The following is a 16,864-nucleotide window of genomic DNA, read 5'->3' as shown; positions in this document are numbered from 1 at the left end:
TCAGTGGAGGACAAAGGGCTTAAAATGAATTTATTCACTTTCAAAATCATCATTTACAGGCTAAATTTTAAATGACTCCATCAGTCAACAAGACAAAGCAGTACACATTACTATCAGAGGAGAAACTATTTGGATTCTATCGGCTATTACTGGGAAGTATGCACGTGAGGTGGAGGGATCTAAGCCGAGTGATAAAATAATTCACAGACACAGTCATTCAATGGACGTGACGTTAAGTGAACAAGAAAGGCTGAAAACATGATAGACGGCTGCATAATGGCTTTCAAAAAATAACTCGGGTAAATATGCATTTGTATCATGTTATTTCATTCTACACTATAGGCATCACATTTTTTTTCCACACAACACACTACAGTCACCTCTTAGAAAATGATGTAATCAAACAGCAAAATAGAAAGTTTGCATATTTTTGCATCATATGATCCTCCAAAGTTTCACAGCTATTTCGTTAATATTGTCTAGTATGCTCTGTACTGTGATCCACTGAGCTGCTTCCACCTGACTTTACTTTTCTCTGCATGGGAATGATCGGGGTACTAGTAACTGCGTGTTAACACGTAGGTCCTCAGCATCTGAGAACTTGAATCTTAGGTAGACCTAAACTTAAGGAAGAGGTTGAGCAGGGCTTGAGGTGGAGGCGGGGGGATGAATGTGGAAATCCTGAGACGCTGGTGGCCTTAAACGTAAGCCACGAAAACAGAATGGACACAGAAGGATGATTAGGCGTGGGATTCGAGTGAAAACAGACGCAATCTTTTTGTTTTGCCACTGCCTCTGACAGCAGGGGTCACCCTGTGCCAAGCGGCTCAGTGTTTGTTGGCCACATACCAGGCTGAAGCAAGGAAAACCTGTTGGGAAATAATCATTTTCAAAAAATTTTTTTTTAAAAAAGGACGTAAATGGGGCGGGCTGGGGAGGGGCAGAATAGCTGTAAACACATCAAGCAATGACCTGGATAACATACAACCCTACAGCAGCCTTGCCTGCTCACCTACACTGGGGTCACTGTTCTGATTAACCACTTTTCTGTGAACCTCCGAGACTCTTTACTCTCACTCTCCTGAGACACCAGTAGACCCACACATTTGATGTTACCACAACAAACAGTGAAGTTCATCTAACAGTCACAAACGCATGCAAGCAACACACACAGGTGCGCACGAGCGTGCACAAACACGCACACACACTCGCAGACATTTATGCACACGCAACACAATTTCTCACTCTCTGTGACTCTTTTTCTCTTGGTAGACATTAGTTAGCGGGCAAAAAAAAAAGAAAAAAAGAAAAGAATCTACATCGCATTTATGAGGCGTTCTAATAAATCCCAAATCATAAAAGAAAACCCTACAGGCGAATCATATTATCATATGTAAACATACACTTTATGCTGAAGTGGTTTATATCGCGTGATATGGAAGGGGTTAGACTTCTCGAAGAATGCAATTTGGAAAGAAAGTAAATAGGAAACCAGAGAGGAAAAACAAAAACATAAATGTGTATAAAAAAATGAGGCGTCCATATAAGAAAGGCTACAAAAACCTCCACTGGCCCTCTGGCATCGGCATACAGCAAAAGGCACCACAATATTACTCTATTTTTTAACATTGTGAAAAAACTGGCACATCTTTTTATGCTGTAAATCAAAATGTACATATAAATAGAGTTTTCCCTATAAAAAAGTCTTTGCTGTTAACTAGTAGACAACTTTTGCTAAAATGAAAATAAATATTTCATTTGTTTAGAATATCTGTCAGTTATATAAAATAAAAATATTTCTTATAGATGCAGGTCTATACTATATTGATTTTTGTCGGTTCATTATCACTCTTTAATGCGGTGTATTGTCCGGTTTGGAGCGTGACTGTGTGAGTCTCGTATGCGTGTTCCCATGCCCACTGTGTCGCCCTGACGAGTTAGAAGTCCGACTGTCCGCCGGCCTGTAGATGGTGGAAGGCTCGGCGTTCATGTTCTGCATACTGAGGAAGGGCGTGCTCTCGCCGTCCTCCTCTGACTCACTATCTGTTAGACAGCTTCGAGACCCATAGTCCCGAGATGCCTCGTATCCTCGTGGGGCCACGTGGCCATTCAGTCTGGATCTCCGCCAGCGCCGGCTTCCAGTTCCACTGGACCCACTTCTCTTTGGTTGCTCCCGAGAGGACAGATACTCCTGGGTGGTCTCATAGTCTTCATCCTCAGCCAGCCGGTAGGGGCTGGAGGGAAGGCTTCCCCTGCTGTCATTTAGATAGGTTCGACGCTGCTGCCGGTAAGGCTCCTGGCAATGAGCATCGTGTAGGGGCACCTGGTAGCGGCGCAGCAGAGGCTGGTCATCCTCCAGGGGGTACGGATTGTGAACAGCAGGAGGGAGCGACATGGCGTGGCTGGCATTGGGGGATGTGATCTGGAAGGTAGGCACCTGCGGGGGCAATGAGTAATGGAAATCCACTGGGGATAGGCGGGCTGGTGTTGTCAGGGCTGATACGTATCTGTGGTAAATACAGAGAGGAGGAGGAGGTCATAGTTAATTGGAGAAGAACAAAGAATTATGCTGACAAAGACAGCTGCACATACAGTAACCTAGCGTGAATGTTTTAAAGGTATTCTTTAAACTAATGAACATTATACCCTGAAGCTGCACGTACACTTAAATATTCAGTCAAAGTGATTGCTTTTCGATAGAGACGTTTAGCTTAGAGTTTCACCTGAGCAGCACCGCTCCCTGCTGTAGGTGGAGCACTGGGCGTTGGCTACAGGTTGCCCCAAAGTGTAGTTTACTTCCAGCAATCCTCTGCAGTCTAGATAACTATATTACTGTTATATTTGCTACTCGATTACTGCTCAGACTGCTTTTGCTTTTGTGTGCAGAGCTTAAACATCTCTAATGAGAAATATAATATATAATAATATCTCCACTTGTAACAGCACCATGGAGTCTCCTCTGTGATCTGCTCTGGATTGCATAACCCAACACAGGCACAATACTGCTTTATGTTCAAGACTGACAAAAGTAAAACCATCATTACTATGTTTATTAATGTTGGTACAGAAATCTTTCATAACAACATGGCTCAGGATTTAGTACACAGACATTCAATGTTTTTCCCCAGCAGAGCTTGAATAGCAAACATTTACATCAGTTTTCTGATGATCTACTATGAGCAGCCAGGTTTCAGTCCTGACGAGGAAGAAGGATGAGGACTTAACTCTCTTCTTTAATAACCGTGGATCAACCTGCCCAACAAGATCAACGAGTCAAATCTGTAGCTATACTTTACAAAACTCTTCAAAACAAACCCACGTTTAGCCATTCAATGAGCGTACTAACATCGTGCCTGATTGCTGAAGTTAATGTTGAGAATCTATATTTAGACATCGAAAGCGCATACGCTACAGATGCAGAGTTTTCCCATCATTTGTAATATTAAAATAAAAAAAAATAAAAAAGCAACAACAATTCAAAACATTCCTGAAAGACAGGTTAGAATTTATGGATGGCTGACGGTGACTCACTTTGGACCTGTGTGTACAGAGCGTTTTATTTATTTACTTTTATTTCCTTTAGGAAACCTGCTATATTAGACACAAGCCTCAGATATCCCCGCAACACCACTCATTCAGCTGAGGCAGAAACTGCCACCATGATCAAAGACGTACGTGCAACCTGGAATGACTCTGAGGACATGTAATCTGTCGCTGCATCACAACCTAGCGGTCATGCACAGATGCTGCATGCGGGTATTGTCAGTTAAGTTAAGAACTCAAGCAGATAAAAGGCAGCACATGTCTTGTTCGGTTCGGTTTTCTTAGGTACTGATAGTTGGCTTGGATTCTGTATAGGAGCTCCAGCCTCCTTGATACATCCATTTCATACTTCCATTTTGGCTCAGTACTAAAGCCAAAGGTACAGAACAGAATGTTAGTACTGGTTAATATATTAATCAATTAAAATGTGATTATAATTTGGTCTGACTGTTATGCATTTTAAGTTTGGAAAGGTAAGAAAACCATGCTAAGGTAAATCTAATTGTGCCTTTCAATATAATGAATCCCACCGAGCAGACTGTTCTGCTGGATGCTTCTAGACTGTACCACTTTGTATGAAGCATTTCACTTAGGGGTTAAGTATATTCAACAAAGTGACTTTTGAGAAGTAGTCTTAAAAAAATAAACAGCTGCTTTTCCATTGGAATCTTATGTTTCCTTTAGGATCAGCTTGTCAGTTTGAGCTATCAATACACAGTACTGTTTTCCATCTGAAATGGATTAGGCGATGATAAGTGTTATCAAGCATGCATGAAGCAAGATACTAGAAGTGATGTAGATCCTGAAGACTAAATCTGCCTGATCAGTTCAGTTTCAGCTTGGCAGCACTCACAGTTGCCTGTTGGTCACAGAAAATGCAATTCATACTGACAGGTCACAAATGATCTGCGGCAGCAAAACAATCTGTTGCTGTTTTAGTAAAACAGACAGACAATAATCGCCGCTGAAGAAATGATCTCTAAAACTCCTAATGGCTTACTGTAGAGCTGCTTTGTTGAACAACAATGTTTAGGAGCATTAAAGCTCACTGATACAATCTACACTATAGTAAAAGTCTGTTTTTACAGTAATGTGAAGCTGTAATGTAGCAGTAAGGGCTAGAACACATTCAGTTAGTACAGTATTTTTTTCCTGGGAATAATGCAGCTACCCTGTGCGTAACACTGTATAAATATTGCAATACCTTTACAGCAGACCATAGGCTCAAATCACCATTATGTTACAACACCGTTAATGACTTTCATTTGAATAAAAAAATGTTTGAGAGTGTGATGTTAAGCACCCTTTTATAGCAGGTCTTCATACTAAGAAATAATTTGTTTTAAAAAGAAGAAGAAGAAGCAGAAGAAGAAGAAGAAGAAGAAGAAGAAGAAGAAGAAGAAGAAGAGAGAAACCTTAACCTTAGTGTCTTTAAAAATCTTTGTAGGAGTTGTGTTGAAGCAGTAGAAACAACCATGCCCCCAAATTCCCAAATTTCCTCTCTGCTCACTGCTAATCTAGGCTTGCTGAGCGATGGATTGTCAGCTGTGAACAGTGCTGGAATTCAAAATATCAGCAGAGACCGAGGAGGGCATTTGGGGATTTTAGGTACCACAATCAGGCAACAGAATAATGTAACGCTGACTACTATTGAATTGCAACACACATAAAGAGAAAGACCTAGATGCACACTATTTAGATCTAAGTTTAGGTCTGATCTGATTTGTCATGTGAGAACTTTAATTTCTCTGTGCCTCTGGTACAGACATATTTACATGAAGTACAGGAAATAAAAATGATACAGCTGTGGAGGTGATGAAAGTCGTATTTCTTCGTATCTGCCAGACTGTTTCTGAATCTCCTCTTTGTGCTAGCTTTCACTAAACCTGTCCTATTTCTGACTTAAGTGAGTTTAAATCTGACTGTGCAAAATGGCAGACAAGTGTATTTAACAAAATGTCACACCATCCCTTAAATAAAATAAAATAACATTAAAAGGGAACACTAGCCAATTAGAATTGCATACTGGCCAGGGAATACTCTTCCCATTGAAATGAGCACTGTTTCTCACTCTTGCCTACCTTAGCGTATTTCATCATCATGCCTGCTGTGTGTCAGTTTCCACTGAGTTTCTCAGAGTGCCCTGACTGGCCTCTCGAGGCTGAGAGAGAACCAGCAGAGAGAGGAAACTTCTCAAAATATTCATGACAAACCCAGTGCCATATCAGCCACACAGGTCTGGTCCCCACCTGTCGCTGTGCGGAGAGTCTCCCAGCGAGTCGAAGGAGTCCCCGTACTGCAGCCTCGGCCGATGGGGGTCAGAGTAACCACAGTGTGCAGCGCGCCGTGCTCGAGCCTCCATGCACGCAGGGCTGCTGCATTTACTGGTCCCCACGGATGATGACATCATTCCCGGCGAGTCAGAGAGGATACTGTCAGAATGTTCCAGGCTCCATGTCCGTTCCTCATGTCTGACAATAAAAAAAAGACAAAAAAAATAGGTGTTAACATGCACACACCCCACAATGTGTCCAAGTTTCACTTTTTTGTCCTTTTTTTTTGAAAGAGTGCTTGATAACAAATCTGCGGCTGTCTCTGGAGGAAGAACATTTCCACAATTCAACTGCAATTCCATGATCCGTTAGCAAAAGTACCAAGATATTCAGCTCTTATCTCTTTTGATCCTGTTCCTCTCTAACCTGCATATGAAAACTTAGTCCCTCACAGCGACAGGTCAGTCATAAACCCTTTGATTAAGTTGCTTCTGAAGAGAAGTCCACAAGAGCTTTCCAATAGAAACAACAGAAGAAAACCAAATCTTCAGTAGTGCAGACTAATGCATTCAGCACTCGTTGGCCTCTGTGTCTTTGCAAATTCCCATGTGAGAAATCCTGGTAATACTTTCAGCTGTGACTCCTCTGCCAGCACTACTTTTTCCCATCTTAGATCACTTACAAATTTAAAATCGTGTCTGTTACAGATAACAAAGCTTGCCTTTTTCAGCAGAAATCAGACAGACTGTCTTACCTCACCAGCAATTGGCTCACTCTGCAGCAGCGAGACTCCTGGTGTGTGTTTTTTAACGATTCTATTCAGATACTCTGCACTGTTAACAATTTACTTACATCGGATTGTAATGATCAACTAAAACCGAGTGTGCCCTTTAAATATAGGAACTTGTCTCGATGAATCAAACTCTTCTATCACTTTGTGATTGATTCCCTATTTGCAAGAGGCAGTTATGATGACGCACGTGCTGGATGCTCACCTGTGAGTTGATGAATGAGCTCGTGTGGAAGAGTTGTGAGATCTGGAAGAGGCATGACTGGCAGGAAATGAGCCCTCTGTAGCAGGCCGTATAACACGTTCAGTCGCAGGGACATTCTTTGATATGTACTGCAGGTGGAGAGTGAAAAACAAAAACGATTGTAAAGAACAAAATCCATGTGGTGTAAATTAGTCTGTGTGTACTGCAATAATGTAAGGAATCCTCGGAAACATACATCTACCATAGGGATATCCTCCGGGCCGGGTCCTGGGTGATTGGGTCCATTAGCTAAGTTACGATTGGGATGTTCTGGACACATGTTTTGTCGCAGATGATTGTGCATCCTGTTTCTTTGTTTCCTGTTGAGAACATCTTGGTCATTCCCTTATTATTTAATCACCTTTTATTAAGTCTTTTTGATTTACTGTAACACCTACAGTAACTATTTAAACATGCCTAATAAAGTAAGGGTGTATTTTAAGACATAATCTATCATTTCCACCTGCTGAATGTCACAAGGACTGGGAAGTACACGAATATTTACGGTTTTGTATATTTATTAAATTAAAGAGCAGGAGTACATCTTCAGAAATCATTCATCATCTGGACTTACTTGGTTTTACAGTAGGCAACCACACACACGATGCCCACGACCAAGAGAGCCACACAAATACCCGTGATTGTCAGGACTCTTTTCTGGTAGAGTTCCTCTGCCTCTGTCAACATCACACACACACACACACACACACACACACACACACACACACACACACACACACACACACACACGCACGCACACACACGCACGCACACACACGCACACAGAAATGACAGAGGAAAAAAATTAGCTTCTTTTCTTTAAGGTGGTTATGGTGTCACATCTACACATCTATTTTTTTTATTTTTTACTAAATCCTGAGCAGAATGAAGCATCATCCCCCCTTTCCCTTCACACTTAAACCTCTTCTTTTGCATAATCACAAATGCAGCAGATGCTGCTGCTGCTCCCTGCGCTGCAGTAAGGCGGCGTAGGTGGGGGAAGGGCATTGGACTGTTGGAGAGTTAGACTGTTCGATCAAACAACTCTAAAAACCAGCTATTTTAAATTGCACCATGCATGATAAAATGAAAAATATTCAATAACAAGTCTTAGTCTTGGTGTCTTTGGTGGTCTACTATCTCACTCACTCACTTACAGAAGCGATCATCTGCTCAGGCATTCAGTGAAACACAACGATGAGATCACAACAATTTTGCAAAAAAATTTGTCAAACAAGAGAAATTAGAAATGAAATGAAGATGAAATTTGATTGATGCTTTTGCTTTTCCAGAGAAGAGCTTGTAAAAGGTTGACGTAGATTCTTTGTTTCCCCTGGGGGGAAATAATGGAGGCAGTGTAGTCCCCAATTAATAATGTAATAAGAATGAATTGAATCTGTGCAACCATCTCGGGTTTCCTCCTTTCATTCACCAGTAGCCATTTTACATCAGCATACCAATTTGTGTCAACCTTCTGACGCCATAAATAAATCACTGAAGTCAGTTTATTTTTAGCTGCAAACTCAGTGATATTTCAACAATATTGCTTTTAGCCACTGATATTGAATTTGAAACAGAGGAAACGATACTTGTGTTAGTTTAATGACACTTATGGTCTACTACTAGAGTGCACTTGTGTAGTTGAAGCAGCGAGATCTACTATTAATTTTATACTCCCAACCACAAGAGGACTTTTCTGGAAAAGGTAGCAGGAAACAAAGGCTGACGATGAAAGAGGGCAGAAAGAGTGTCTGATAGAGGAGAAAGTGTAGGTTCTAAATATAGCATGGCATGCTCACATCACAGCATTTTACAGCATCCCTGAAGGATGATCCAAACCAGAAACGTGTCATGTTTTATACTCCGACATTACATTTCAGCTACACTAATGACGAAATGATGTAAGAGGCATGGTCAGGATCACACATAAAAAGAAAGACTGAGGTGGCATATCAAAGAAAAAAAAAAAGAGACGCTAGAAATGAGACCAAGAAGGTCGGAAAGATAGATCCTAATATTGAGCAAATCCTTGGGTATAGCTCCAAACATGACAGATCATGCTTGTTACAGATGGAATGAGGAACTAAAGTCCAAGGGGAAAATATGCTCTTGTAAGTGAGATGGAAACTGAGTTAATGGTATTTTTCCATTGCACGCGAATGAGAGGTGGAGGCGATTACATCCATGTTAATGATGTTTGATGAAGGATCAGTTGCATTGACTGAGGGTTCGTCGCCGTAATAAGTCATGGCATGATTGTTTGAGAGATCGACTTGTTAATCGGGGGACGATATGGTCACACCACAGACGGAACACGAGCAATGTCAAAATGAACGACATCTTAGTAGCTATGCTAGCACTGAGAATCAAAATGGATTGTTCCATACCCATAAATTCAATCCCAAGATGCTCTGCCATTGCAGAGAGTTGGAAGGTGGGTGGGAGAGGGGGGGGAGAGACACAAGAAACAAAAGACCAGATTAAGAGCGGCACCTTCTAATATAGAAGTGGAGCAAGTACAAATTGGCATTACACAACACTTGTTGGTCATTGTCAGCACGACACGGTCAGTACTATCTAAGACGAGACACAAGCATGCAACACACACTTCAAACCACACTACGTATCAGTATCACTACCACATATCACTACTACTAATTCTAATAAAGGGATTTTTGATTTCTTTTTACTACTTTTTAATACTCTTAATAAAACTACAATATTCTGCTCTTGCTTGAAAATTATATCCACTCTATATCTCAGCATACGGGGCCTCAACAAGATCATTTCCTTTTTTTGTAATTTTCTTTGAGTTAGCTGAAAAAGCTGACTAACAGTAAGTTTACAATAAGTAATAAGTTTTCGCTCTTTTTTTGATACATGTTACCAGTTGCTGTGTTGGTCCAATTCAGTAATAATGCAGTGCCAAGTAAAGGGAACGTTTCCAGATATGATCAAAGGAGAGATGACGTGGCCCTGTGTGAGTCGCTTAGTGTTTATTACTCCTATAAAAGGCTGATCCCTGACAGCAACCAGGTGCTAGTGGTGAGCACATCCTATAGATGCACCCACTGTGGTAGGTGTAGGGTTATTTAAGCCTGTTCTGCTTTCGTGGCGGATCTGTTACCAATAGTTGCGGCTCTCTAAAAACAAACAGGACGTACTCGTAATCTTAACAACCAAAGATTGCCTGGAGTCACTACCGCTGTCGGCTTTGTCATCCTCAGTCTCCATTTTTAATCACACGTAGCGTCTCCGGCGGCACGTGAGGGGGCTGAATTAACCCCGCTTATTTTCTTTCCAAATGCAATGATGCAGAATTTTGCCCAAGCATGCAGCCACTTCTGAGGGACTGTATTTATCTTGCGCCACAGTTTTATGTTTTACAAGTAAGTCTTGAGGTTTATGTTTTATGGAGCGCCATATCATTGCATAACCAAACAAAATCCTAAAAGGGAATGGGATATTAGGTGCATAGCAACTGTTTGGGAAAATATGCGTCATCTACCGAGATTACCTGTGCTTTCAGTTTTCTGCTTTCTAAAAATGCAACACTGTCAATTCCAGGACACACCCATCACATGAACAGGCAAGTTAAAAGGAGTGTATGTGCACTGTGTTGGAATAATCATGAAGAATAAGAAGAATTATGGCTTGACTTTATATTGTATGGCAGATAGAGGCCACAGGGATGTCGTACCAGCTAGCAAGTCCATATTTCTGGCTCCTCACTTGCTTTACTTGGGCTAAAGCAATTCCCAGCTGTTCTTATGACAACATGCTCTTATTTAATCCAAGCACTTATGGCTGAGGAGAAAAAAAGCCATCCTCCTTCTCTTTTTTATCTCCTGGGGATGGGAGGTGCCCCTTTCGGGACGCAGGTTTTTAACTATGAAACGGATGTGCGTGAGCACAAGGGTCTGCCTTTTAAACTAAAATTTTAGCAGTTCTACTTGATTGTAAAGACTAAAAGCCAAGCTGTTCCCATGATAGTGTTGTAACGGAAAGAGGGTGCACGCTTTTTTTTCTCTCTCATTGTTTTACTATTTGTTTTTATCATCTTCTGTCTGTTTTTTGATTACTTGGTTGTATAACCATGCAAAGCAAATAATACAAGGCTGGTCTGTACTTGTGTAGCTGGATGAGAACAGGAAATAAACGCTGTCCTTGATGCACAGCTGCGCTGAAGTTAAACAGAATGTAGAAAAAGTGTGTGAGTGTACGGGGGAGGAAAAAAAAAGCTCCCACACAACACTGTGCTCTGCTCTGCCAGAAAAACAAGCAATTTCAGCACAGTGCATTACAACTTAATGTGAGATGAAATTACTTGTACTTAAGAAGGGGTTTTTTGGGGGTATTGTACTCTGTGCCAATATACAACAAACAGAATGTGTAAGCTTGAAAAGTCAGACTACAGGGATGAGCATTAGGAAACTCCAAACGCAGATGCAGTTTGTTATTTTCTGAATGCAATGTTACATTAAATCGCAACCATATGGGCTTGCAAAGGCATGATGCTGCCATTATCCAGCATAAATGACAGGCTTTGGATTTAATTATATATCATTTTTATACTTGAACCCTGTGCATGCAGTGCTTTCCCTAAAGAATCAAGTCCAGACTTTTTGAAATTTCAGTCGTTTCATTAATGTCACGTCTCTCACTGTACAAGTAATCACCAATCAAGTAATACTGACATTTAAACGCTCCACAAGAATCCCCACCATGTGGTTGGTTTTTAAAGCTAAAACCCTTAAGGGCAATATCAATCAGGCCATAGTCGTCCACAAAACGTCCTCTAATCTTAGTATAACAACGCAGTTGATAGATGTGTTTGCAGATGTTGCCGTGTGGGATGGTGCAGGGTTTAGTTCTCTAACCCCAGGCTACTAAAGCTGCTTGACATGGCACTCCAGTACAGTGTTTGGACTATCTGTCGTGCGAACACCATTTTGTTTCTTCTGGATCAGCGTGTTATAGCAGATGTAATTGGCTAAATGTTCTTGTGTGGACCTAACAAAGCTTAGTGTTTTCTACAGGCTGGCTGTGATTTAGGTCCTCCGCAAGTTATCCACTGGTCTCAAAGTTAAACAAATAGTGCTTCACATTTACCATCTTGGCTAATTTTGAACTAATGCGAGGCAGGTGCTGTAAAGTTTTGCGGTAAGTGGGCCTTTTCTTTTGGAATCCATGATTATCTCCGACATCAAATCAAATCAGTGTGATTTTGTTTTTTCATTTTCATATTTGATCTTTATATTGATGATAACGGTTACGCTTTCACACCTGTTTATCAATAGTTAATAAATCCTAGTAGAAAGAAATGCACCATCATTTCAGCTTCAGCTGGTTGCAGCCTCTCAAATAAGGGCTCTTTACAAGCTTGCTGTTATCAGTTAGTGCTCCACCTGATAGAGCCAGTCATTTGTCATGCTTGTTAGTTGCGACTAATTGTTTGGGCCTGGCTTTCCATACAAGCTCTACTTAGGGTCAAACGTGCTTGCATGTTTCAAGCTGATTGCGAGAACAGGCATCATTAGTAAGTGGGCTAAACAAAGTCCTTTTGTAATTATTTTGCCATTAGACTGTGTCGTTACATGCAACTTGCGATGTGCAAATCAACTTGCACAAAGCAAACTCACACCCTGACTCGCTGCTGTCGGCCTCGCTACGAACTCTTATTCTGCGAATGCGCATGCAACGCACTGCACTAAGTCAAAGGGCACACAATATTACATGCAGACCAAACACAGTAACAGACTCCACTAATCTATGCCAGCTTGTGAATGAGTCACCAGAGCAGACACAGACAAAACTATTAGGTAATAACAGGAAATTAATGCGGTCTCTACACCCAGCATGCACGCGTGACACGAGGACAGACTGACAGTGACAGAAGAGGAAATTGACATACGGTAGAAACTGGCCATAACGTAGGTTTGACAGCGATCACCAGTAAAGTCATTTGGACACCTGATGGAAAGAAACAAAGCCGAAGAAAGAGAGAAGGAGGAAGAGGGTGGTGAAAGAGTGAGAGAAAGGAAGAAAATAGAGGGGGAGAGAGTGGAGTGAAAAGGACAGTGTGAGTAAGAAAAAGTGAGAAAGAAGGGAAGGGGGGGAGAAGAGGGGGGAGAGAGGAAGAGAGACACAGAATTAGAACAACAGAACATCTACAGACAGCAGAAGCAGAGTGTTCCCTTTGGATGACACCATCGTGTGCATGGTGTAGTGCACAGCTCAATGCGTGTTGACCTGAGAAGGAGGAAGAGGAGGAGAAAGAGGAAGAGATCTGGTGGGGGGGGTGGGGAGTGGGGGGGGGGGGGGGGGATGAGGAGGGCAGCAAGAGTCCACAGAGGTAATCCAGTGACAACTGTGTCTCTGTTGTCAGCTGCTCATATCATTTGAACATACTTTTGAAAGGATTGGGCATGTACACCCGCAGTGGCTCAGTCTGTAAGCATCGAGGGCCGAAGTATCCATCCGGACATCTGGGAAGGAGCAGACAAGTGTTATGGAAAAGGAAAAAAAAACACACAGAGAGTGAGGTTGATTTCAGGGGCTTGAATCCCTTCACACACATTTCTGCAAAATGTCACAGCATGTTTAAACACACAACAAAACAAGTAACAGCAACAACAAAAAAACTGCTACCAAACTCACAGTAAAGTGCAAACAAAGCAAGGAGGGCATCCTCTGCTGATGAACGTGCCCAATTTCGCAGTTTTAAATTGATCTCAATCTGCACAAAAATGTAATGCTTAGCAGATGCTGCATCTCTCTGATAAGCTAGCAGCTCCCCCCCCCCTTACAGACACACTGACAAACAAAAAAGGGTAAAAATATACTTCAGCCTGGGCTCTCATCTTGGCAGCGGAATTAAAAAAGAAGAAGAAAAGAGAAAGAACCAAAAAAAACATATATAATGACATATAATAATAATAATATGGGCTTTTATAAAAAGAGATAAATGTGATTCAGGATACTGACAGTCCCATGGCTTTCTGAACTCTGTCTATGGGATGAGAGAAGAGCAATTTTCATGAGTGTATGGAGAATAAGAATGTAGCTTGGGATAAACCAGGCAATGTTTTATAGGTAATCAATAAATCATTCCTTGGAAAGCAGTGAAACAGAGCTGAAAGTTGGGAAATGTTTCTCTTTCTCTTGGAGCCTGTTGGAATCCTTGTGGATGTATCCATAACCTGCAAACGTGACTGTTTTATAACTGATACCAGAGCACAGAGTGTTAAAGCAGTCAGATCAGGAAATAAGGAAATAAAATCCCAAATTTTAATTTCCAGCTTGGAAAGGAAAAAAAAAAGAATATGTAAATGTTTCTTGGTAAACACGCGAGGATGTGTTCAGCTGTTCTTTGAAGTCAGCGTCAAGACCAAAGTTTCAAATGTGTGGCTGCGTTAGGTTTTTGTTACTGAGGACAGACTATCATCACCATCAGGAGCGTTGGGTTAAACCACATTTCCTCATTATAATCTCAATTTGGATGAGAAGTTGGTCTTTTCAGGGCCACCAACAATCTACCCAGAGCCACAACTAGACCACTGATCCAACAAATGTGATTTACTGGGTCCACACAGTGCCTCCTGGGAGCACCATAAATATTCGGCAATGAGTTACTCATCCTGAGTGATGGTGTTTAACTGGGGTGGGGGGGGGGGGGGGGGGAATTGCGCCACCTAGGTCGAGGAAACTTGGCTGAAAGATGAAGGAAATAAACTGTCACGGGGTGCAAATGACCACAGAGGTGCAGAAAATAAACATGTAACTTTCAGGAGGAAAACAAACACTTTGCAATGTTTATGAAAATGTTCTACAAACTGTAGATACACTGAACTTTCTCAACTCATTACCCTTCTAATAAGTTCCATAAAGAAGTGATAACTATCGTTCTCTTAGGAAGACACTTCTGTTCAACAACTTTCATTGTACTTGTATCATCATGTATAGAACTGAAACAGTCAATTTATTACATAATAGTAAAACTTCTAATCACTGTGTCTCTGATGGTTTGCTGCTTTTCCTTGTTTTGAATCATTATAAACGTAATTTTGTTGGATTTGGACCGCTGGTCAGACAGTAGGAAGCAAACTGAAAGACAGAAAAAAAAAATCAGGTATCTGTAACGAGCATTACCCAGGAGATCTGTGAGACCTGTGGAGTATACGCCCGATTTAAAACCATCTCAGTCAAATTTTGAGCACCTTTATTCGAGCCGTTTCAGCTGATTCAAAAATATAACAAGCACATAATTAGTTGAGGGAAGCCACAATGTCAAGATTGGCTTGCAATCCAAGCACATCAGAAGATCTCACTGCCAGCTTTTTTCACCTTATGCTTAAGCTGATATTCTTGCATGTTCAATCATCAAATTTCATATGAGGTACCTATTTAAGTTGCTTTCACCTTCCTTGTAAGCAACTAAAAGTGTAGAAAAGTCCCAGATTAGAGCCATACTAATAATCTTCTGCACGCCAGAGTCCTGCAGATGGAAATAATTATTTTCCCTTTTTGGCTGCAGTGGTCCTGACTGAATGTACACAACTAACAAATACAGTTCTTTTTTCTGCACATTATGCATGCTTTGCATGAAAATAACAGCAGGTTTCAACTTTCAACACTCTTCACATCATTTCACCTTATCACATCACCTTACCTCAACCTAAAAGTTTCTATCTGAAAGTGAAGGAGCTGGGAATAAAAGTAGGACTAGCTGTCTGCAGGACTTGTTTAGCCAGAGAGTAATACCCACTGAAGCCTGGCCTATATTGAATGAGATGGCTGTGGGGCAACAAATCCCTGCAGGCCTTCACCACTGCATTATCCAACTTTTCTGGACCCATGCCCCAGCCGTGAGTGAATTAGCTGCAGCAATTGAGTTATTGCTGCCTCCAATTTGTACACAGCGTATTGAACGGCTGTTGCAGCCATGTCCTGCTTGCTCGTCGAGCATTCTTCCTGCGGCCAACTGGGCACAGAAAGCCTTGCTAGTGTTTCAGCTCTATATCAAATCAGCCAAAAGGATTATGTTAGCATATGGTTGAAGAGAAAATACATCAGAATATCTGACAACAATGCAAGCAGATGTCATTTGTTTTGTAACTACACAATAAGGTTTAACTGATTTTTACAACTAAGGTAACCTATTTTTTTTCCTTTTGATTAACTAATACATACAGCTGTGCTCAAAGGTTTACATGCACTCACCAGTGGCAGTGGTAGATTACACAAAGTGAATGGAATAATATAGAAGTAGGACTACCTGCTACCTTCACCTTAGATCAACAGCTAGACAGTTGAAACGTGTAGACAGTTGCATGTTCCAACAAGAAAATGATCCCACAGACACATCAAAAAGTGAAGTTAAAAGTTGGGCCTGTGCCAGGAAACCAACCACTTTAAACAAACTCTACCAATTCTGCCAAGAAGAGTGGTCAAATATCCAGACAGAATTAATCCAGGTTGTTAACTGCTACCAAAAGTGTCTGATTGAGGTGTAACTTTCTAATGTACATTTAACCAAATGTACGTAGGAAAGGTAGTGAAAATCTTACATAAATTTAAACTTGTGCACCAAATATTTGTTTTTAAAGTCATGAAAGATGTATGTTGTTCAACTAAATCATTAAAAGCCAAAATTACCATGACGTTCATGCCCATATTGAGTGTAAATAAAATTCTGAATACAACTGTATTTGGGTCCAATAAATGTAAGAAACTCTAAATAACAGTCACAGTTTCCAAAGGAACGGTTTTGAAATTGCTTGTTTTGTTTGATCTACAGCCCAAAATCAATGATTTTATTTTAAAATAGCAGCAGATAACCAGCCAATAGTCATTCCCAAATCTAAAACCAGTGAACATCTGGCTTTTATGACTAAAAATGAGTAATAGTTAATGCAAGTAGTTGCAGGGCGTTTTTCTGATTACTAAATGACTAATCAAGAAAGTGGTTGTTTCATCTCTTAAAATAAATTTTTAAAAAACAACAAAAACTGT

At 41.0% G+C, this 16,864-nt stretch overlaps 1 protein-coding gene across 5 annotated transcripts in view; it reads right to left on the bottom strand.

The window, feature by feature from the left end:
- Window positions 1–11: 11 nt before the first annotated feature.
- The window catches only part of nrg2a (neuregulin 2a), a 78,981-nt gene continuing 62,128 nt past the window's right edge, over window positions 12–16,864 (bottom strand). For 2 of the 5 annotated variants that reach the window (XM_026182111.1, XM_026182113.1), the window contains exons 5-11: window positions 12,765–12,823; window positions 9,238–9,261; window positions 7,425–7,527; window positions 7,047–7,170; window positions 6,812–6,939; window positions 5,793–6,014; window positions 12–2,507 (exon numbers count right to left, since the gene is read on the bottom strand). In XM_026182111.1, coding sequence (XP_026037896.1) covers window positions 1,853–2,507; window positions 5,793–6,014; window positions 6,812–6,939; window positions 7,047–7,170; window positions 7,425–7,527; window positions 9,238–9,261; window positions 12,765–12,823 — 1,315 coding nt within the window. In that variant the 3' untranslated portion in view covers window positions 12–1,852. Of the gene's footprint in view, window positions 2,508–5,792; window positions 6,015–6,811; window positions 6,940–7,046; window positions 7,171–7,424; window positions 7,528–9,237; window positions 9,262–12,764; window positions 12,824–13,261; window positions 13,339–16,864 lie in introns of all 5 variants that reach the window. The other 3 variants (XM_026182116.1, XM_026182114.1, XM_026182112.1) reach the window with 2 other exon arrangements.

The sequence above is a fragment of the Astatotilapia calliptera genome, chromosome 10 (assembly GCF_900246225.1).
Source record: "Astatotilapia calliptera chromosome 10, fAstCal1.2, whole genome shotgun sequence".
NCBI classification, from domain to species: Eukaryota; Metazoa; Chordata; class Actinopteri; order Cichliformes; family Cichlidae; genus Astatotilapia; species Astatotilapia calliptera.
Note: the sequence above shows the minus strand (reverse complement) of the source record. Positions and strands in the feature narration are given on the sequence as shown.